The 22,370-nt window shown below is 41.6% G+C and overlaps 1 protein-coding gene across 1 annotated transcript in view; it reads left to right on the forward strand.

Moving 5' to 3' along the window:
• Nucleotides 1–5,589: 5,589 nt before the first annotated feature.
• Nucleotides 5,590–22,370, forward strand: part of LOC104507187 (chromosome unknown open reading frame, human CXorf23) — a 23,054-nt gene continuing 6,273 nt past the window's right edge. Inside the window, exons 1-9 of the mRNA XM_010148392.1 lie at nt 5,590–5,630; nt 6,995–7,573; nt 7,918–8,583; nt 11,502–11,680; nt 12,360–12,474; nt 12,671–12,734; nt 13,606–13,724; nt 16,009–16,123; nt 21,658–21,753. Coding sequence (XP_010146694.1) covers nt 5,590–5,630; nt 6,995–7,573; nt 7,918–8,583; nt 11,502–11,680; nt 12,360–12,474; nt 12,671–12,734; nt 13,606–13,724; nt 16,009–16,123; nt 21,658–21,753 — 1,974 coding nt within the window. The remainder of the gene's footprint in view (nt 5,631–6,994; nt 7,574–7,917; nt 8,584–11,501; nt 11,681–12,359; nt 12,475–12,670; nt 12,735–13,605; nt 13,725–16,008; nt 16,124–21,657; nt 21,754–22,370) is intronic.

Here is a 22,370-nt window from a genome sequence, read left to right on the forward strand (position 1 = left end):
AATGTGGATCTCTCTCATTTGCACTGGTCTGTTGCCTGCTGTGTTGCCTAAAAGAGGGAATGGTTTGGAAATCCCTCAGCTGAGTTTCATTTGTCAGGGGGTATGTGTCCTTGAGCTAGAACAGCTGTTTAACTCATAGTTATTGAACCTGTCACATAAGTCATGTTGCTGGAGGGCAGGATGTGAGTTGGGAGTCCCCTCCATAGGCTGGCAGAGCTGTAAGTGCTCCGGGCACCTTTCTGGTGCTGGGGCAGCAGTGCTGGAGCGTGGGGCAGGGGTGGGCTGCGTGCTTCCTGACATCCTTCCTCTAGCTCCTGCAGGGTTGGGGGGTGGTGGTGAAGGTGCCATTGGGAGCTGTGGTTTTGAGGCAGAAGGTGTTCACCAGGAAAAATTGGGAAGAAGCGGGTGGATGCATGGCCTAGGGCAGCGCTGCGAGCCTCTGCCTGGGGGTGATGGTACCCAAGACAGTCTGGGAAGCATTGGCTAAAGAAGATGTGAGGTCCTCTTGTAGGTTCAGAAACGTTCGGGCTGGTTTGCTGAGAGATAGTTCTCTGTACTTATGCTCTTTCCTGGGCACTTGCAGTTGGAGATGACAAGGTTTGCTTGGAAGCTGAATGGGCAAGAACATGCCAGGCTTGTGTCCTGCTGGGGTGGGAGCTGCATGGGATAGAATTTGAAACAGCTATTATAACACGCCTACTAGGAAAATAGTCAGTTCTATACTTTTAAGGGTAGGATAAATGGCTTTCTGTATTGCAGTCTTCAAGGTATTTGCTTTTTTGGTTTGGTCTGGATTGCAGCTGAGCTTTTAATTTGATTGTGTTTGTGTCCAACACTTGCCTGTCTCGGTGCTGAGACTCTCAATTGCTGTTTCTCTTTCTTGACAGACCCTGCACCAGTATATGCACTGGTCTGGCCCTAGCAGGTTCTAGTTGATCCCTACCTAGAAGAGAGTCAGATGGAAAGCTCTCAGTTGCTCCTTACCTTTCTGGGCAGAGTGAGGGAATGGTGAGCTGGGCCGGTTTTGCACCGAGAGTCTGTCTGTCTTGCGTGTGCTGTGTGACCCAGCGAATGAAGGACTTCCCTTATCCCTTCCTCTTCTAAAAGGTCTGGGAGGCAGGGGCAGTCCCTTGTAAAGGGGTGTGGAATGACACCTCCCTTTGCTGTGGGGAAGAGGCAAAGGAAGAGCAGCTCCTTCACGGTGGGCACTACTGTTGACCTGTCCTCTACCTGACATGCAGAGGGTTTCTCCCATCATCTGTTGTGGGTGATGGAAGGCACCCAAAAGGCATGTAAAGCAGTCCCTGTATTTATGGTCTGTTTACAGGAGAGTTAACTACTACTCAGTCTGTGCTTTATCTGCAAGATTTTAGCTGTTTGGGGCATGCTGGTATGGGGCCCTTCGCATTAGGGAGAGCTCCAGTTCCCCTCCGTTCAGCTGCATGACTGCAGTCATTTGTGATTCCTGTATTTCATGCTGTAGAAAATCAAGGAGATTGCTCTCCTGACCAGAACAATCTTCAAGTTGCTAGAAACTTGCAGCCTTTCTGAAAAAATGTGTGTTCAGGTTGTCATGTCCCATACAATGTCTGGTCATTTTCAAGGTACTTTTCTGGAGATACTCCTTTCAGGTCTGCAGTGGAAGTACAGAATTCTTGTAGTATCTAAGCACTGGTCTCTCAAGGGTGGAATCAGAGGAGAGCTGGCCAGCAGGCTTGAGGCTGTTCTTCCCAAGGGGAAAGTTGTTCTCAATTCCAAAAGTCAAGGAAAAGAAAATAAAAGGTGGGGTTCCCATTAATATTTAAAAATTATCTAAGCACAGTTACTGATAACTCCTCCAATGAGTCACTTATTGTTGTAACACAACAAACACGAGCCGCCCTGTGAACCTAATGATGTTCTTTCCTAGCTAAAAAAAAAAAATAGTTCTTTGTGTTTTCATAGTGACAGCATCTCATAAAGTACAGCAGGGGCACTTGGCAAAATTCGGAACCAAGGCTGTAGCAGGTCCTGACACCTCTGCTCCGGCGTGACCTGGGGTTTCAGAAGCACCAGGATGGCTGACTCGGCAACCATAGGGCCGTCATTGGATTTAACTAATTCTGCTATAGACAAACTTGCTACCTGGAACCATCCTACAGAAAGCTTGCTGTGGGTATGGAGCCCTATGGCTGAGATGAGGTGGTTAAAACCTGAATTTAGCACTGCCTGCCAATAGCGTATAGGTGAATTTGGGATTCTGGTGTTATGCTGGGAGTCTTGACTGGGGTCGGGTGTCTGTTGCCTTCGTGTGCCGCGTATCGCGTCTTGCATCTCGCTGGGAGGAAAGCATATTGCGCCAGTCGCTCTAGGAGGCGCGCTGCAACAAATGAACGCTTTTTCTGCTAAACAAAAAGAGTGTCTTCACTGGAAATTACAGTAGTCCCCTTTATCCTAAGGCAAGATCTAGGACGTGCTGTCACAGTCCTTCTCACGCTTTTGATACGATTGTTTCGCCAGTATTGAAAGCATAAGGAGTCTCTTGTTATGCATGCTCAGTTTCCAGCTTGATCAGTCTGCGATGAGAGATCCTGGCAGATCAGGTTCTGTGCAATGGTTGGGTGGGGTTTAATGGTACTTCTGTCATTTCGCTGTTTACACACTCGCTTGGAAATGAAGGATGAAGTTCAGAACTGAAGGGAAGATAGGAATAATATGAATGGCACATACAGCTCTGTCTTTTTTTTTAAGTTTACCAGGAGAAAGGGTAGTAGTGCATATTTGAAGGTTGCCGGACACGCATCTCTTATTGAAATGGGTTAGCCAGGGGCTGTGGGCTTTTGTTTCTGAAATGCTGTTCAGTTTGACAGGGTGTGCTTTTATGGGTGAGAAATAGGAAGATATTCTGGTCACAGCATTACTTCTCTTTGAAAAATAATGTTTGAATACTGGCATTGGAGCATCATATTTAATGTTGGCTCGTATGTTCTTCGAGTAAGCAAGGGGCCTGAGGTTAATTCATGCTGTGCAGTCCTCAGATACATGCCTTTCGGATCCAAGAGGCAATGCTGACTTCATATCTAAAAGTTCAAATAGTTTCAAAATAGAAATAGTTTCAAAAAAGAACAAATAGTTTGTGTTGTCTTTGGGAAAGTCCAGGGAACAAATAGTTTGTGTTGTCTTTGGGGTTGGTGTTTTTTTTTATTTTTGCTTCACTATCCCCTCAACAGTTCTTACAACATCATGCCTTGTCGCGCAGAAGGGCGCGCCGCGGAGCAGGTGCTCGTGGCAAACAGGAGACTTGAGATTGTGCTGGGTTTACTTGGTGTGAGGCTACGTTTTGGATTTGCTCTGAGAACAGTACTGATAAGGTGTTTTTCAGTTGGTGCTGGGGAGTGCTCGTACCTATTCAAGGTCTTTCTCAGCTTCTGATACGGCACCCATGTTCCCAACTTTCTCACTGAAAACAGTGTGGGGGGACACACAGTTCAGGAGAACTGTGGGGGGACACACAGTTCAGACAGCTGACCCAAACTGACTAAAGTAGTAGTTAGTTCCGTAGCATGTCATGCTCGGTACGTAAGCTGGGGGGTGGGCTGGAGGGCAGTACTGGTTGCTGGAAGGCTGGCTGTTCTTCTGGTTGGTGCTATCGCTCGTGGGGCTCGCTTGGACTCTGCTGCGATCGCTCTCGGGCTCTCTGGCTCTGACTCTCGCTGCTCAGGGCCTGGCTGGGGATTGGTTGGTGAGCAATTGTATAATTTGCTTTATTTTCTGTTATTACATAGTAGCATTAGTAGTATTGGCTAGCACTAGTAGTATCACTATTTTATTAATTTATATTCAATTATTGTTCTTACCGCAATCCATGAGCTTCCCTGTCTTTTCCTCCGATTCTCCATCCCCACTGGAGGAGGGGTGGTGGTGAGCGAGTGGCTGTGTGGTACTTAATTGCTGGCTGGGATTAAACCACAACAGGGATTTTTTAAAAGATAAATTCAAGAGGGTTTCCTCCAGAACTAAGCTATTGCTGTGTCTCGCAAATGATAGTCTGTGTAGCTTATGGTGCAGCTTAATGAGCAGGAAGCGAACACTTCCAGAACGGCTCTGAAATGTGATGGATGTCTAACGTCCACCCTGGTGGTTGGCATCAGAAATATGCTGTACGTTCTCCTCTAAGATACTGCTGGTTTAGCCAGGAGCTAATCATACAGAAGATCAGCTGTAGCAAGGGGTAATATTTTATTTGAGCAATTAGTGTGGCTGGGTGGGGGGAGGTGAGGCACCGGGCCAGGTGTGTGGGGGCACACTGCTTTTCCAGGTTCCTTCATGTTCCTTAAAGCTTGCTGGTTTTTCTCCCCTTTCAATTTTAGTTGGTGAGGTAAAAGATTCGGTTAAAGAAATGATTTGAGCATTGGGAGTGTCAGAAAGGCCATACTTGGCCAGTACAGACTAGTTTTCTGTCTCCGTGTCTGAGCAAATACTTGCAGAAAATACCAGAGCGCAGAGTGACATTGACCCGGGTGTATTCTTCCAGTTTCAGGTGACTGGTGGCTCATTAATTTTAGAGCTGTTGATGGATCTGGTTTTGTATCTATTTATATTTCTTGCCTTTACAGCATCTTGTGGTAATTAGGAGCTGTAGGCATTGCTTTGTGGTCCAAATTCCAACTTTAACCAGTTACCAAATATTTTCACTCTGCTTTAATCCTTGTGTTTGCTAAATAATGAATAGTCATTCCATTCGTATTCACCGGTCATGTTACTGGTGAGTTTGTATATTTTTTCATTGCTTATTTTCTAGACTTCTAGTATCTCTTTGTAAAGAAGAACAAGAAGGGTAGATACCACTGGCATTTCTTTCATTCTTTCATAGCTTTTTATGAGAAGGGGTGTCCAGAGTTACTTCCAGGATTCAGGAGCAGGACTTTCTGTTACATAGTGCATCCATTGTACATTGAAGTGTGTGCCTAGGTAGTAGGCTATTAAAAAGTGAAGTATAAACATGAAAAGTGGTCTTTTGTACATGGTTTGATTTGGATGAAGTGTATGATGAGACAGCAGCTGAGATTTGATGGAACAGTTAAAGCTTCAGGAGGTCTGTAACCATGTACAACATCACGTTACAAATTTGGAGTTCAGAATATAACGTGATGCTAAAACATTGTTCTTCGTAAACGTGAGTTTAAAGCTGGCTGTCTCTCCCCCCTCTGTCATTTATAGCATTCAGTACATACTAGCAATTGCAACACTTCAGTTTCTGCAGCTTGCTTGTGATATTATTAACACTTAAAACCAGAGTGAACAGGCAGCATTACAAAATGGAGAGGAAAAAGGGAGCAATGGTCAAATGTAAGTCTTTATAATGAAAATAAGCTGTGTTCTAAGTTCTTAATTCCTAAGCAGTTAGGAAAAATGTTATTTGCCTTAAAATGGTCATTAGAGGTAAAAGAACATCCTGAAAATATGCCTTGCCCCACCCAACCTTGGAGCATCTTACCACACTTGTTAAAAAAACCTGTTCTTGCAATTTGTAGTACAATGCTGTTATCAGACTAGTAAATTGTACCGTTTTTACAGCTTCAGGAAAACCGTATAAGCACGTGAGAGAAGATGACAAGATCTAGATCAAGATCACCACGATGGAAACCAAGGTGAATATTCATCTGTAACTTGTGTTCTGAAATGTAGCTCTGTCTAGGGATTTATGATTAGGACTTGAAACATGTGTAAAAGAAAATGGCATCCTGAATTGAAATTTTAATGTGTATTTTATAAATTATAACTTATTTTCCAAACTGAACACCTTTTGCGATTTTTTCCGACTCGTAATTTTGCTGTAATGATTTTTTTAAGTTTATTTTTCTTATTCTGGAGACGTTAAGGTTTTAGTGTCTGCTGAGAACTTTGTCCAGCTTGCACGTTTCGGGCCTTGGAACTGTTCAACATCCAAGCACTAAACTTGTTCAGGTCATTTTTACTCAAGTACCACTTGATGCACTTCATGTCTGTAACTCTCTCCTGTTTTGCCTCTTTGTCTACAGGGAGGGCCAGGTCAGCTGTTAAGAAAACTACTTCTTGGTTCAGACCCCCCAGGCTTTCTGAGCCTTTGTGGCTGATCCGCAGATGGATTTTTATCACAGTTAGATATGCCTTGCAGTGTGAGGTGATCTGAGAACACGGGAGTCAGTGCCCTTCGGTTTGGACACTACCCTAGTGCCACTGAAGTCTGTTACCAGAGTAACATCCAGGTTACTTCATGCTGTTAGTTACCTGCCTAAGTTTTAGGACTTGCAGTGCCCATCTGAGGTGTTAAAACTAAGCGACTGGCATACTTTTAAGCTTGCAAGAGCTTGAAACTGCTTTTCTGCTGCTTTTGGAGTACTGTACTGAACAGACTAAGTTGTGATGACCGAGACCAAGGGACCTTGTTGGGTAACAGAAAAATGTGTGGGTTTTTTTTTTATTTATAGAAAGAGAAATCCTGTGTACTTCCATATTAGATTGACAGTTGTGAATGCCCTTTGTGTGAAGGGCAGGGAGAAATGCCCCAGGTCTCACGAAAATGCATGTTTTGGCATGCAAAGAAATCCTGTAAAGTATGTTTTTTCTTTTTTTCCCCTCAGTTTTTTATATCCTTTTTTCTCTTGGCACTGAGAGAGATAGGGACTGCTTGAGAAGTGTGAAAATGTATGTAACAGTTTATTTCAATGTACTGGAAACTTGGTGTATATATAAAATTAGTTCTAAATGAAAAAGTGTAAAGAGAAAAAAATTATTGACTTACTGCTGTTTTGAGTGGGTATTTTTACGATGAAAACTTTGAACAGCGTAAAAGTAAGCTTGATAGTCTAACCAAGGCAAATGACACCTGGAATATCTTAGCTTGTTCTTACGTTTCTTACCAGTTGATTGAAACTGTGTACTAACCTATAGTTCCTTGGAGAATAGATGCTCTCATTAAAAGGTTGATTCAGTTTTATGGGGCTACTCAAGGAGGATTTTGTTTTTGCCTTAGGTCCTTATCTCCAGCATTTAGGAGTCCAGAGCACCATCGGCAAAGGCATGCTCATATTAATTATGACTGCGAATATAAAAGCTTTCGTAAGGACCCAAAGAAACCTATGCCATGGAGAACAGAAGATGAGAAATACGGACAAAGCAATTCCAGGTTTGCACCTCATGGAAATAACCACCAGAGGATATACGAGCGCAGATCACCTTCACCAAACCTGAAAAGAATTCCCATGGAAGATGCTTACAGACATAAGCCCTACAGAACACATTCTTCTGAAAGAACTGAAAGCAATAGGAGATGCCAGTTACCCCCAAAATACTCGGAAATACCATACAAAGAGCATGATCGTCCCTTTTACCAACACAAAATGGAAGAAAGATACATGTTTGAGCACTACAAATTCACTGGAAATGAAAAAGGAATGAAACCTTTTCATAGACCGTTAGGGGCTTCATGTAAATTTGAAAGAAAATGGCATGACGATGACTTGAGGCACCAGAGGTTACACGAAGAGAAGTATGGTCAGTCACCCAGAAGAGTTTCTGATGAATTTACGGCAAGGAGCTCTTTACAGAAGAGGTATAGGAATAAAATAATTAAAACCTGGGTATTGTGGTGTAAAGCCTCAAGTGAAAGTCTGTTTTCATTATAGTTGAAGATATCCACCTTGAAACACCTTGGCCACTTTGTAGTTTAATTATGGGCGACTGGTGGTAGTGAAGTTATTTGTCTTGTAAGTAAATCGTATTGATGGCTAGAGTGTGAAAGGATAATATTTCCCTCTTAAGAGCCCCTGCACATCCGTACCTTGGCCTGAGGGATTGTGGGTTAACTTGCCACGCATTCTGCTGTCCAACATTCTGCACACATAAGTTCTCGCTTTCTTCTCTAGTGCAAGTGTAAATTGCTTTATGTCAACACAGGTATCCTGAAGATCACGATTACAGAGAATATGGGCACACGTCTAAAAGGGCTAAAGAAATGGAGAGGTATGACGGTGGAGAAGTAGCAAGAAATGCCAAGTGGAAGCAAGAGCGTTCTTTTCCACCCTACCAAGAAAAGGAGGATCAAAGAAGTCTGGGTGCCCAGTCCCACCGATCAGCTGAAAGGGAGTACTCGGAGGGTTCTGTCGCAAAGATAACCTATGAGTACAGTCACAAGCGGCGCAGGCATCCGGACGGGGAGAAGCCTTTCTCAGACGATAGAGCTCAGAAGCATGTGAAGCAGGAAGACCAGAAATACAGTTCTTCTAAGGGTGCCCGGGACAGCAAAGAGTTAGATTACTTTAGCGGTGGAAGAGCGAGACGGACTGCAGACGGGCACGTCGAAGTACCTGTTAAATACAGTTCAAAGAAGGGCTGCAATGCTTGCCTTAACTCTTCCAAAGCGGGTGTTGATCTGGGGTCTTTTAAAAGCAAACCGAAGGAAAGAGTAAGGAAAGAAGGGGAATTCAGGAAAAAAGGAGATTCCTCTGATAGCCAGCACGATTTCAATCACGCTGTTTCAGATGTGAAAATGTCAGATGTCAACTGTAGGAGGGAACACCTCACAATCAAAGTGGATATGAAGAAAATGGTGACCAAGTGCAGGTATTTGGTTTCCCCTCACCTTCTCTTCTTTCTTCCTGTCTCTTTGCAGTTTATGGATATGGGAGGAAAGCACAGTTTCTCTAGGAGGTAACCAGGACAAACTAAGGTTGTACCCTTTTCATTTTATTAAGGTTCAAATGTTAACTTGCCCTGACTGGAAACTCACAGCCCACCTCTGTTAAGAAAAACAAACCAAAAAAATCCCCCACTTCATTTCATGATATAGTGGGAAGTGGCAAGAGTAGATGTGCCTGATACAAACTTGTAGGTAAAAGTTGCTTATGACAAGCCAATGTGGTGCTTTTCTGCTTTTGTTTTTTTTTTTTTTAAAAAAGTCTAGTCCTGTGCTTTGGTCTGGAATACGAGGGGGTTTGGTTTTTGGGGTTTGTTTTTTTTTTTGACTGAGTCATCCCTCATTTCTTCTAAGAACCAGATAACCTTTAAATTACTTAAGTCTCAGGCAGTCATTCAGATGTTCAAGATCTCAAGTTCAGTAAAGGTGTTTAAAAATGAGATCCCTAGGTTGTGTTAATTATTGTTGTGCCAAACGAAGTGGCAATCTGTTGAGGCATCGGAACTGAAAAACAGTAGTGTCTACTTCTGTCTGTCTTCGGTGTAATACTTGTGGTTGCCTTTAGCGTTCCCAGTGCTGTCTGAATTGGAAAGAAGTGGTAATATTATGAAAATCTACATGGTAGAGACAAAGCAGCTTGGTTTGTGTAGATTTTTGCAGGCTTTTCTGGTTTGTTGCCTTGCTGTTGCAGGCAAGAATGTCATCTAATGGCAGTAATCCCTTTGGGCAGGGATTACCTTCACTTCCAGAATCATCAGCTTTTTCAAAAGGTATTTTGCCTCCTGTCCCAAATAAAATATCTATATCAACCATTTTCCCTTTCCAGTATGTCAGAAATGCATAATACAACGGAGAGTTACAAAGACAAGCTACTGTCTGCACTTAAGGGACTAATATGAAAGACTGAGGCATGGGAAGCAGAGTAATAGCTCTCCACCTTTGGACTAGGACAAGCATTTAACTTCCTGAATCATAATGTAAGAAGAATGTTAGAACAGGTTGTCCAGAGAAGCTGTGGATGCCCCATCCCTGGAAGTGTTCAAGGCCAGGCTGGATGAGGCTTTGAGCACCCTGGTCTAGTGGAAGGTGTCCCTGCCCATGGCAGGGGGGTTGGAACTAGATGGTCTGTAAGGTCCCTTCCAACCAAAACTGTTCAATGAAAATAACTACTGTTGGGTTTTGTTGCAAGCCCACAGGACAATTCCTGCATCTAGTAGCCTTGTGCTGCTGGTTTTGAAAGTCATGCACAATGGACATGGTAATTAATTGCAGACTGAAGGAAACTACTACATTGGTTACAGCTAATTTCATGTGTGGAAGGCTTGCTTCTGCAGCCAAAAATGCTAAATATTTAAAAAAAAATAAAAGACAAAAGCTGATGACTGGGAATATTCATGCTGCCTGCTTTAGGCATTTAACAAACACCTGACTTGAAATGTCTCAGCTGAATACTGTTTATTGACGTGGGGAATGCAGGTAGATAATTCTAACCACCTACAGTTGAGACTGTTAGGATTCCCTTTTGTATGCATTTATTTCCAGTTTACTGGGGGCAAATGGATGACTCCTGGCACCTTCTAGAGTCTTTTTGATACAATTTTTGAATGAAATTCTAGTATGTTCTGCTTCAAATACTGGATGGGAGGCATGTAACCACTTTGCAGAATGCACAGTTGTTGTGGTTTAACCCCAACTGACAGCTAACCCCCATGCAGCTTCTTACTGGCTTTACCCTAGTGGGATGGATGAGAGAATCAGCAGGGCAAAAGTGAGAAAACCCATAAGTTGAGATAAAGACAGTTTAACAGGTAAAGCAAAAGCTGTGCCCACAGGCAAAGCAAAACAAGGAATCCATTCGCCACTTCCCATTGCCAGGCAGGTGTTCAGCCATGTCCAGCTTTAAATGCTGACCATGATGCCATATGGTATGGAATATCCCTTTGGTCAGTTGGGATCAGCTGTCCTGGCTGTGTCTCCTCCCAGCTTCTTGCAGAGAAGCAGCTGGGAACACAGGGGCAGTATGAGAAACTGAAAAAGTCCTTGGCTTAATGTAAACATTGCTTGGCAGCAACTAAAACATCCTGTGTTATCAACATTCTTCTCAGCATAAATCCAAAACAGCCTTATGCTAGCTACTGTGAAGAAAATCAACTCTATCCCAGCCAAAACCAGCACAACAGTCAACAGAATCTTTATCTTAAAAGCTTTTACATGGGCTCTTTGAGTCCTCAATTTATTTCCAAATGAGAAGCATTTTCCTTGCAAGAACATCAGGATATTTAAAGTGTTAGCTTCCTTGTTGAAATAATTCTTAAGCAGCAATGCAGCCGTTTGAGGTGTAAACTTACTTAGAAGGAGTAAAATTTGACAAAAAGATGCTAAACGCATTCTTAGCTTGAATTGATGATTTTGTTCCCAAAGGTGCTGTGAGGTTTTTAAATCTCTGAACTGGTCTTGAAAATTGTCTGGTAGCTCCTTATAGATGAAGACACACATGTAATTACCTTCCAGAACTATACTAAAGAAGTATATCAGGATCTTAATTTGCTTTTTTCTGATAATACAGAAGAAGTAAATTTAAAATTCACAAACTTTGTATTGCATACTTCACTGAAACAAGGATTCCTGGGGGCGTAATCATATCTCTTTGTATTTATGAAAACTTTTCTTCCTTATGGCCGTATGAGTTTCTAAATTACTAAAGGAACAAAATGAGATTTCAGTTTTCATTGCATTTGTTCCTTAAATTTACTTCTTAATATACTGTTTTGTTCTACTTGTCTGTCTGAAATGTTTAGATATAGTGAATTCTTATGAAGTGAATATCTACAACTTCTTATTCTAGGGCTGCTTCTAGTCATACTACAGAGAGGCAGATGTCCCATGATCTGGTTGCTGTTGGCAGGAAAAATGAAAATTTTCATCCTGTGTTTGAGCACGTGGAATCTGTGACACAAAATGTTGAAAACGACCCATCAAGAGAATTTACTCAGGAAATAATCACAATTATCCATCAAGTCAAAGGTGGCTGTAACATTTGGGGTATATGTGTGTGTTTATGTATTTATAATTATTGAAACCAAATCTAATAAATCAGATGCGCTGTCCTTGTAAGTCTTGGGTGTTTGCCTTTGGCTTCATTTGAATTTTGGCTTCATGCTGTGTTGTTTAAGGAGAAGTGTAGGTTGAGGATTTCAAGTAGCTAGATGGAGAATGATTGTAAGAAGGTCTCCGTCCGTAACAGAGGCATTATTGTGGAGCGTTAAGGTCCGAAAATATTTTATCCTAGTGCTTCAGACTAACCTTCTTGTTTACGAAACGAGAAGAAAGAAGGAGCTTTGCTGTGGTCACAATTTCCTAGATACACATGGTTCCTTTAATTTTTCAGATTCCTGTTTAGACTGCTGCATCATGTTCAGGGTTGAACTTTATAGATTCTAGTCATTTGAGTACTACCATGATAGAGCTAACAAATAGTTGACTTTCCACTGAGCTTAATCTTACTAAATAAGAAGGATGGCTAAGTTGGGCTGGCCTAATCCTTCATCTCTGGATGTTAAACTCCAAGTGGATATAGTTTGATATTTAATCTTAGAAGTTGTCTTGGTGTCCTTAAGAGTTAATTTTTTAAGAGATCCAGTTTCTCACTGTGCATTTCAAATACTACAAATAAACATTCTTATATTTTAATATCTCTTCACAGCAAATTATTTTACGTCTTCTAACATAACTCTACATGAACGATTCTCAAAAATTCAGGATAAACCAGTTGTGAATATGAATGAAGTTAAGATATGTTTGGATCCAGAAATTCACAGGTAACTGATGTGCTTTTGGCCTTGATTTACTTGCGTTGAGGTAGTTAACCGTCAGCAGACATTACACAACGTAAAGCGTGTTTTCACTGGCTGAACTGCCGGCTCATAGTCTGTAAAGAATTCTGTAGTTGGTCAATAATGGTTTTGCTATTTACAGTGCTGGCACTTGTTCTTATGTAATATTTTTGTGTTCCAGGAGGATTGACATGTCTCTAGCAGACCTTCAGAACAAACGAACTGTGCCATCTGAATCTCCCCAGGTATCTTGATTAACTTTACCTTTTCTGGCAAACAGTAAGTTAAAATGATAGAGATGTAAAACAACATCTTCCCCTTGGTGCTGGTAAGTCATTTTTACGTGCTGTGAAGACCGTCAGTAATTCTGTTTCGAAAGAAAGGCACACTTGAGCGTATTTACAGATACCAGAGTGGTGCAAGTGTACTGTGTTCACCAATGAGCGAAATGCAGAGGTGTTGCCCACGGCAGTTGGAGTGTGGTTATTCATGCTGCTTGAACCCCTAGCCATTTTTAAACAGTGTAAATACTAAGTTGGTGGCTGACATGGGGCTCTTACTTTTCTTCTGAGATTGGAAAAAGCCATAATGTACGTTCTACCCAAGTGCTAGCATGGCCCAACAACCATATAATTCCTCAGAATGCTGTTTTATCCTGTGCTTTCATCTGGGGACATAAGATTTTCTGTCTTCCCCTTTTAAGCTATGCTTACTGTGATTTAGTTGTGGGTGGTTTTTGTTGTTGGGTTTTTTTTTGTTTGTTTGTTTTTTCCTTCTGTAGTCCAGGTATGTGGAGGTTCAACTTAATTAAAAAGAGTAGAACTTCTTAAGATTTACTGGAATTTGTGCATATTTTTGCCTTGGCAACTCCATGCAGAATTCCAGTGCTCTGTTCATGTTTAGAAACTTGTAAAAAGGCAGATGGTGCAAGAAAGTATAATTGTTTGGGATGACTTATTGCTACTGTTTTGGATTTGGGATCTTTGGGTTGATCAGTCTGATGTGCAGACAGTGGCACAACGTTAACAGGGTTGTATACCAGTTGCAATCCGTGAAGGACAGTGTCACGTTTAGTTTTCACTAGCTGACTTGACTTTAACCCTTCCTCTTAACTAGAACATGATGAGAGTGTTAGAAGATCCAAATGATCTGCGGCATGATATCGAAAGGAGGAGAAAAGAGAGGCTAAAGAACGAAGATGAGAGAGTGTTTCATGTGGATGGTGTTACTCCAAGGTAATTAGCAAATAAGAGAACTACAACAAGGTTGTTATCTGTTAATTTTTTGAATCTTCCACAGTTATGTTGGCATTTGTTGTGATACTTTTCCATAGAGCAAATAACAATCTTGTTGTAGTTCTCTTATCTGTTAATTTTTTGAATCTTCCACAGTTATGTTGGCATTTGTTGTGATACTTTTCCATAGTTTGTTCTTGTAAGTTTGACTCAGGCTGAAATTGAACTGGCATGCATTGCAAAATACTCTGCACTGGAGTGTTACCTTACAAGAGGTTAAGCTGCAGTGGGGGAAAAAAAGGCGAACTCAAACTGTAGCACTGAGTGGGAAGAGGGGAAGAAATGAATTTTAAGGTGCTTAAACTATCTTTAAACTCCCTGATGTGCCATATAATACTATTCTCTTCATATTTTGTAGTTTCATAAAAACATTCTAGGATGCTTACGATGAATATATTGTTGTGTTGCCCTGGTTGGTTGGTAATGTCATGTTGGAATATCAACAAAGAATTGGAATGTTTCTGATTCTTAGAGTTTTTTATGAAGAAAAGCTAGATTTTTGGAATAGCTTTTCACTGCTGTGAATTCCTCCAACAGGTTTGGTAAAGGTGTTTGCCCCAGAGGTGTTTGCTAAACTCAGTCATCCTCTTTCACTTTGGATGTTGTGAGGTTGCTTGATTAGAGATGAGTTATTTGTATGAGAAGAAATGTTGATTAAAGAATTGCCAGATTGTAATGAAACTTACCTACGCTGTAGTCGTGATTTGCAGATCGCTCTCAGTATGCTGCTGTTCGTTCATTTTTAAGTGCAGTCTGTAGTGGCAGTGCACGCATACATGGGAAGACTGACTTGTGAAGCTGTGGAAGACGTGTTTATTATATTTGAGATTCTTTAAAAACTCAGTTATCAAGTGGGGGAAAAAAAAAATTGGACTGTTGTGTGTAGCCTTTTATGTACCTGAGGTGATGCTTTCAGTGCATGTTTGGCCTGATCCTCTGGGAAGGCTTTTTTTTGGAGAAAAGGAGGCTGAGGGGGGATCTTATCAATGCTTATAGGTATGTAAAGGGTGGGTGTCAGGAGAATGGGGCCAGACTCTTCTCAGTGGTGTCCAGGGACAGGACTAGGGGCAATGGCCATAAACTGGAAAACACAAGGTTCAAACTGACCATGAGGAAACCCTTCCTCACTGGGAGGGTGACAGAGCTCAGGAACAGGCTGCCCAGAGGGGGGGTGGAGTCTCCTTCCCTGGAGCTGTTCAAAAGCCGCCTGGACTTGTCCCTGTGTGATCTACTCTAGGTGATCCTGCTCTGGCAGGGGGGTTGGACTAGGTGATCTCTAGAGGTCCCTTCCAACCCCCACCTACCACCCTGAATCTGTGAATTTGCCCCTTCCACAGTTACTGTCTTGCCTGCCTTCTGTGTATGCCACTCAAAGTGGGAAGCTCAAGTTTGTGCAGTAGGTGTGGCTGTCGTGGAGTCCGATGGGAGTAGAGGTTACCCTGTCAGAGCAATGCAGACAGCGTAATGGGGGCTGAAGGCAGTGATGGTGTGAAGGGCGGGTAGGATCTTCCTGAGATCGGTGGTTTTTCATAGCTCACGTGCGAGATACTGGCAGTGCTTAGGGGCTAGTCTAGTGTGCCTCTGGCTTTGCCTTAGTAATTTATTTTTCAGCTATGAAAGCTGTTTCTGTATGTTTTGTGAACTATGAATTTTGACTTCTGGTGGTTACTTTGCTTGCTGTGCAGTTGTTTCGGAGGTTTATGGACACCTGTATTGGCAACGTGCTCGTTAAACAAAACCCAAGCAAGCGAGAGCACCCTGTGCACTGAGGATGACACTGGAGCATCTAGCTAGCATCTAGTTATTTATCTGAGCTGCTGTCGGATTTGGGATTTTGTGAAACGGAAGGTTCTGTACAACTTTAGGCTATGGAACTGCTGGAATGCAGAGAGCATTTCAGCCAGCGGAGGGCAGCAATGACCAGCCTAAACGGGCTGAGCCAGGGAAACCTGATTGGCACAAGGAGGATTTCAGGGAGTCAAGGCCTCTCTGTTAATTTGTCATGCAATAAGAGAATGTAGCCTACTATATAATTCTGTGCAACTCGGGCTTCAGTAGTCAGAGGACTAGTCGCTTGTCGAATGTCCCAGGAAAAAATTACTTAAAAGCTGTCACTTTGCATTTTTAAGTGATACAGATGCCAGACTGAGGTTGTGTAAAATACAAGGGTTTGATATGCCGTGGCTTTAGATTTTAATTGTGTTCTCTCTCTCGTACACACCAGGAACCAGCAAAGCTGCAATCTTCCAAAATTGCAAAGCTGTCAACTTGATGGCTTCCAAAAGCCTATGAGGTTCATTAAGCCACCTTTCAGGAAATTTATTGGGAAACCTCACCTGGTAAGCCTAAATGTAGAATTAGTAGCTGCTGCCGTTGTTCTTGCATTTATAAATAATTTACTGTTGCACTGTCTGTGCTGATGTAAATTATCTTCAGAGTTTGCTCAACAATAAAACTGCTCATAACTTCACAGTTCTAGTGCTGTGCTTCCTCGGATATCTGTTGAAGCATAGGTTAATACCAGTGAGCTAACCCCCCTTCTATGACCAAACGTGTGGTAGTTCTTGTGCACGCCAGTGCCGTGCTCCAGAACAACTTTGCTACTGGTTCCTTTGTAACATAGGAGCGAGTTGGCCAGGGATTTGTTACTTCGGAAAGCTAGTTTGGATCACTATGTTGGGTGAAATCAAAACATGTCTTCAGCCAGTCTGGAAATAGTGGTGAATCGCTGCTTGAAAAGCAGGAACAGGTCAAACTGAACTTCAGAACTAAATTTTAGGTTCAAGGGACTTACTGAGATCAGTTGATTAAGGGGTTGTATGAAATAAAAACTCACATCGCTTTTAGCTTTGTAGAAGAAATTTGTACCTAATAGTGCATTTCTTCCAATCAATGATGTAAATTAATCAATGATACCTAAATTATGAATTAGAAGGCCTTGTATGGAGCAGATACCTGAGGTAATTTGGAACAGTTGGAGAAAAAGAATACTCTCCTGCAGTCTAGTTGTCCATGGTCAGAAGGGAAGGTCCCAATCTTGTTTTGTGTAGGTGGCACTTGTACTTAAAACAGTGTTTATCCTTGTCATGGTAACAGTTCTGGAAAGCTTTTATTTTGAAAGCAAATAAAAATGAGGAGCAAATCGCAGAAAGAACTACAAATGTGTAAAATGATGTTCCTGAGGACGGAATGGCTTATCTGTGTTGATACTGTGTTTATTGAACCTACTTTGGGCACTTACTCTTTCTTAGGCTGTCTTTCTGTGACCTACTTTAATATTGAAATGAGGAAGACACTTCTTTTAGGCTCAGTAGAAGTAAATTTGTCTCTTACGGAAATTTCTTTCTAAATCAATGTAGTCTTATTTCCAAGTCTTTGTGCTTGTTTAACTTGGGAAACGGGTGAGACTAGAAAAGCTTTAATTTGTGCAGTATAATTCTAAACCATTTTTTCTGGTGGGTGCAAAATAAGTAGGAGACTGACATAAGTTGTCATTCTTTACACATTATAATTAACACCTTGCAGACAGGGTTCCAAAAGATTAAAGTTTTGTGGGCCACCAAAAGTAGGTTTTATTTAGCCAAAGTTCTGCCACTCACTGATATGTAACTGCCTTGCAGATATAGCAGTGCATCTTTCAGTGTAAAACAGAAGTTTTTAACAGTAAAAAATATTACTTAAGACTGATTGAAGTCCTCAAAAATAAGTACTTAATTGCTCATTAAATAATATAGTAAATGCAAATTAAAAAGGAGTTAGTTTGAAGTAGAAACTGAGTTATTGTTAGATGTGCTGAAGATACAGGAAGATTACATTTTGATTGTTAATAGCAAACTGCAAACCTGCAGTTTTTGAAGCCCTGCACTGCAGTGAGGAGTTATCCATTCAGAACAACAGGAGCTGTGAAAGCATAGGTATTACAAATGCAGGGCATCCTGAAGAAGAAATGACTCTCCAGGAAGTCAGCCATGCAGAAGCTGGTTTGCAAACAAGTAGGAAAATAAAATAGTTTCGTTTTCCTATCCACAACTGTCAGTAAAAATGCAATTAATCAGTGCTCACCAGCTGGCGTGGAGGGCTTACAGACCTTTTGAAAATGTGCATGCAGTACATTAATTGGCACTTTTAAATTGCTTTTCCTGTTCTGTTTTTGTTTGTTATTGTCTTTTGATTCTTATTCTGCTCCCCTTGTCTGTTTGCCTGTTTATCTGGTGTGTCTAACGTGCCCATCTATCTAGTATGTCTCATACTTGGTATGTAAAGTAGTGCAGAAAGAGGGTATCTTCTCCTGGGCAGAGCAGATCACTAATAGAGCTAACTCATATGTCCAAGGCAGTAAAGTAATTCAGCTGAGCAAGCTAGCTCCGGTACTGTGGCACTTCCCGTGACACGTAGATGTGTTGCGTGAGAATGTATGGTCCTGACAATGGCTTTCCATGAAGGAGTTCTTCAGGACCAGGTGTGATTGAAGAAGATCTTATCCTGGTGGCAGTAGCTCAAGCTCAATCTCCACACCTGTAAGCTGCCAGCACTGCTTTAGTGTTTGTGGTGGGAATTAAGTGGAGTGGTGTCCAAACAGCCCACTGTAATTTCAGCCACATGTCTTTTCAGTGTTGAGCAGGTGTTCTGTAATAAACTCAGAGCTGTGTGACTGTGTTCACTACTACTTCATTTGGAAGTGAAATATTAGCAGAGTTGAAAGCAGCCTTAGAAACCCAAAAATGAATGAAGGTAAAGGCCACTTGTAGCCCCTTTCTGCAAGAGGGCAAACATTCGCAATTTGCCATCCATAGCCTTGTTTCAGTGTTCAGGTGTGAACACCGCTGGGGCACCTTGGAAAGCGTAAGGACTGTGGCTGAAAGGCAGTGCTTGGAGGACGGTGCCTAGGATTTAAGTGGTCTGATGGGTCACCAGAACACTGATGCTGGGTCGAACACACCTTTTTCAAATAGGAAACATCCTAAAATGAAAGATACATTGCTGGGGCACAGCAGTACATGGGAAAACGGAGGAATGGTTTGAAATGTAAGGAAAGGCTAAGATAATAGTTGTTGAATGAGAAAGTAACTTTTGGTGGTTTTGCTCAGTCTCATATTCTTGGGTAGATGTTTGTTCAGTTGATTTCACAGTCCAAGCAGAGCTCTCCAGCCCTCGTGGGAAGTTGTCTTGTGCTGCACAAGAGATGTAGCAATAGCACATTGTATCAGCAAAATTGTAAAGGCGCCTACTGTGTACTCTTTCACTTGTTTTCCCACATCTCTTACCACTTGTGTTGAGGAGTGTTCCGCCTCTAATCTTAAAAGCAAACCCTTAGAAATCCAAAACAAAAACTGTAACCTCCACTAGTCCTCTCTGGTTTGTTTGGTTTTGTTTAGAAGTAAACATTGAGTGAAAAGCACATCAGAGAGCCAGGTTTCAAATGACAAGCATAACAAACTCAGAAAGTAGGTCAAAAATAACCTTAAAAATGAGTATTTGACAGGAGAGCCACTGCAGCATCTTAAATTATAACACAGTATTCAAAAAATGCAATGCATCAAATATTTATTTGCATATTTTTATCTTTGTTAGTAAAATTTCATTGTGGTTTTTATCACTGTTGCTTGCCAAGCTCTATGTATCAGCATTGGTAAAAGATGGATGCTCGATAACAGAAAGCCTGATCAGTAGATCATATCTGATGCTAGCGTGTTGCCTAATGTGCAAACAGATAATGTGTTGCTCATACTGAAATGTCCTTACAATAAACTGTCAAAATGTGATAATTATGCCACTTTCTGCTTTCATCTTAAATGGACGATATTAGGCATTTGGTTAAACACGGAGATGGTATTGACTTGGTTGGTGTGCTTTTGGTATCCCATGTTTAGCCAATACGAGCTTTTCAGTGCAAGGTATGATCAGGTTTGACAGCAGGCCAGTGGAGGGGAGTGTTCCTTACGTTAATATTCAATACCTGGGGGTCAAGCCTAACCTTGAGAAGAACTTCTTGTGCCGTGAAGATGCAAATGTCTGTCCAGCCTTGATTGTAAGAAATGCCCATCTGTCTTTGTACCCTGTTGACAAAAAGATGATCAGAACAATTATCTATTTGTACTTTCCCAGTTTACTCATTACAAACCTATGTTTAGGAAATACAGCAACCTACTCTTCAGGTATCTTTGCATTAAGTAGTTGTAATGTTTTTGTTTCCATGAATGTACTTGAATCTTGAGGGAGGTGGAGATGGGGTGGGGTGTATCCACAGTTAGTTGGGTCAACCTTTAAGTCCCAAAGGCTTATTTTTAATTATAACAGGAAATCTTTGTGAATGTGGTGGTTTTTTTCATCTTACTAAATTCTCATCTTTAAAGGAGTGTGTTTCAACAGGGAGTTTCCTGATTTAATTATGTGTTGTATGGAGAAAGTTAATTTGGTTTCATGGAGTATCTTTTGCATTCTTAGAGTAAGAAGGGAGCTGGGAAGTTCCTGACATGCTTTTTCCTCTGTGTTTAATTTTCCATACCTTTTTTTTTTTTCCTTGGAAAATCCATTTTGACTACTTTGATCTCACTTCATAGTCTGTCTCCCTCTCTTTTTGTTCTCTGCTGAATCCCCTCTGTCAAGGCATTTTAAGAAGCCAAATAGTTGACTTGTAGGCAGTAATATATCCAAACCACACCCCACTCAAGGAAAAAAAAAAAGCTATCTTAAATCCTACTTAAAAGTTAACTTGGATTCTAACACTGTTCTGTTGAGTTTAAACACACACACACCCCCATACACACACACACCAAGTAACAGTATTAGAAAGCATATCCTAAGGTGTTTCTGCCACTGGAAAGGTTTGGTCCTTTGTTAGAAAAGAAACTTCGTAAACAGCAAAATGTACATTTGCATTTATTATTATATGTTTATATGAAATATTTCATGAGTTTATTCTTAGGCTCTTTTTAAAATTTCCCTTGGAAAACCAGAACTCAACAGCATTGGAATGCTTTGATTGTTCTAGAATGGACCATAAAGAATTTAACTTGATTAGCAAGAGTTCATTAGCAATCTGTTCTTTCTGGATTAGATGACTTTAATATAGTATATGCCACATGTAATGCTTTTGTAAATACTTGTATGCAACGATGGAAGAGAATAACATTTTAGCTGTGTGCATCCTCTCAAGGTAGCTGTCGTGGGAAAAATTGGAAAAGGGCCACAGTACACAGGTAGGACAGTAGCTGGAGGGAGTGCTCTATTTTAGGACACACAGTGACTTCGGTACCGCTTGTCTGTGCAACTTGCTTTTGAAATCATGTGTGTTTCAGTGGCAGGCAAGTAATCTCGAAAGTGCTGGCCTGTAACACAGAGTTAAAAGTAGAATCTTCTGAGGACCGCTGTAACATGCTATGCGCTCGTCATCTGGTTGCTGGCACTGTGCACGTAACTGTGTGCGTGTCTGCTGTAAAACACGCTAACCTGCGATGACCACAGGCTACCCAGGGATGTCCAGAGCACTGATCTCGTTGCCCTTACGCCTGGCTGAAGGGGTGACTGCTGTAGGAACCTGTCTGCTACACTTGCTGCCTGCAAGTTGAGGAGTCTCTTCTGGGGGGCAGGGGTGGAAAACCTTAATTGGGTTGTTACCTGCTTAGATCTCCCTGAGGAGGATATTCCAGTAGGGTAGTTCTGTATCATCTTTGGCTTCAGTGCGCTCTGCCATCACGTTAGCCAGCCTGGACTCCAGGCCCTGTTAGTCTGGTTCCTTCAAACAGCGTTATTGAGTCGATCACAACAAGAGTGAAAGAGTCGCAGTGTTTGTTAGTACAACTAATGGGAACTTCATATGTTTCCTTGAATAATTTAGTAACGTTAAGGTAATAACTGTCTGTTTTCCTACTAGAATTCTTATTATTCTTCAAAACCAAGTGATGCTTATCCTCACAGACGCATTAGAGGACACCTGGAAAATGCAGGACCCATCAGAAGACATTTTAAGGTACAGATCAGCTGTTATCTGATGAATAAGTATGTTGCATAAAATGACAGTTTGATCCTGTTGAGTGTGGTAACAGCAGACACATTTTTGAAGGTAATAAATGCCACGAAAAAGGGTGTCATACCATAACCTAATTGTTTCCATTGAAATAACAAGAGGCTTAGCTTTTAGTCAGTAAGAGGCCTGGCAGTGGATCGAGCAGGGTTGTCCAGTATTGTATCTGTGCAGTTGAAATAAGTTAACTGCAAAGTTGAGGATGAGAGTTGCAGAAATGAGACAAAAGCTCTTCTATCCAAATAGACAACCTGGTCACCTTTCTTTCTCTCGCTTGGTGAGTGCAGAGGTCTGAACTATTTCCCAAGACTGGGAGATATGAATGATACTGCTTTCAGAATTGTACTACTGTTATCAGCCCTTTCATACAGAGATTTTTTAGGGAGCTCCTCTCTTATGTATGCCCTGTGTACTGCTGTCTATGCATTTTAAAAAGAATATTAAAAAATCGTGCAGTTTTTTGTTCTCGGGGCCTCAAGATGGTAAAGGGGCAGGCAACTGTGCTGCTTCCTGGGGAAGTGCAGTGGCTTTCTAATGCCTTTGGATTGTGAAATGTATCATGG

Source organism: Eurypyga helias, unplaced genomic scaffold, assembly GCF_000690775.1.
Source record: "Eurypyga helias isolate BGI_N326 unplaced genomic scaffold, ASM69077v1 scaffold1033, whole genome shotgun sequence".
Lineage (NCBI taxonomy): Eukaryota > Metazoa > Chordata > Aves > Eurypygiformes > Eurypygidae > Eurypyga > Eurypyga helias.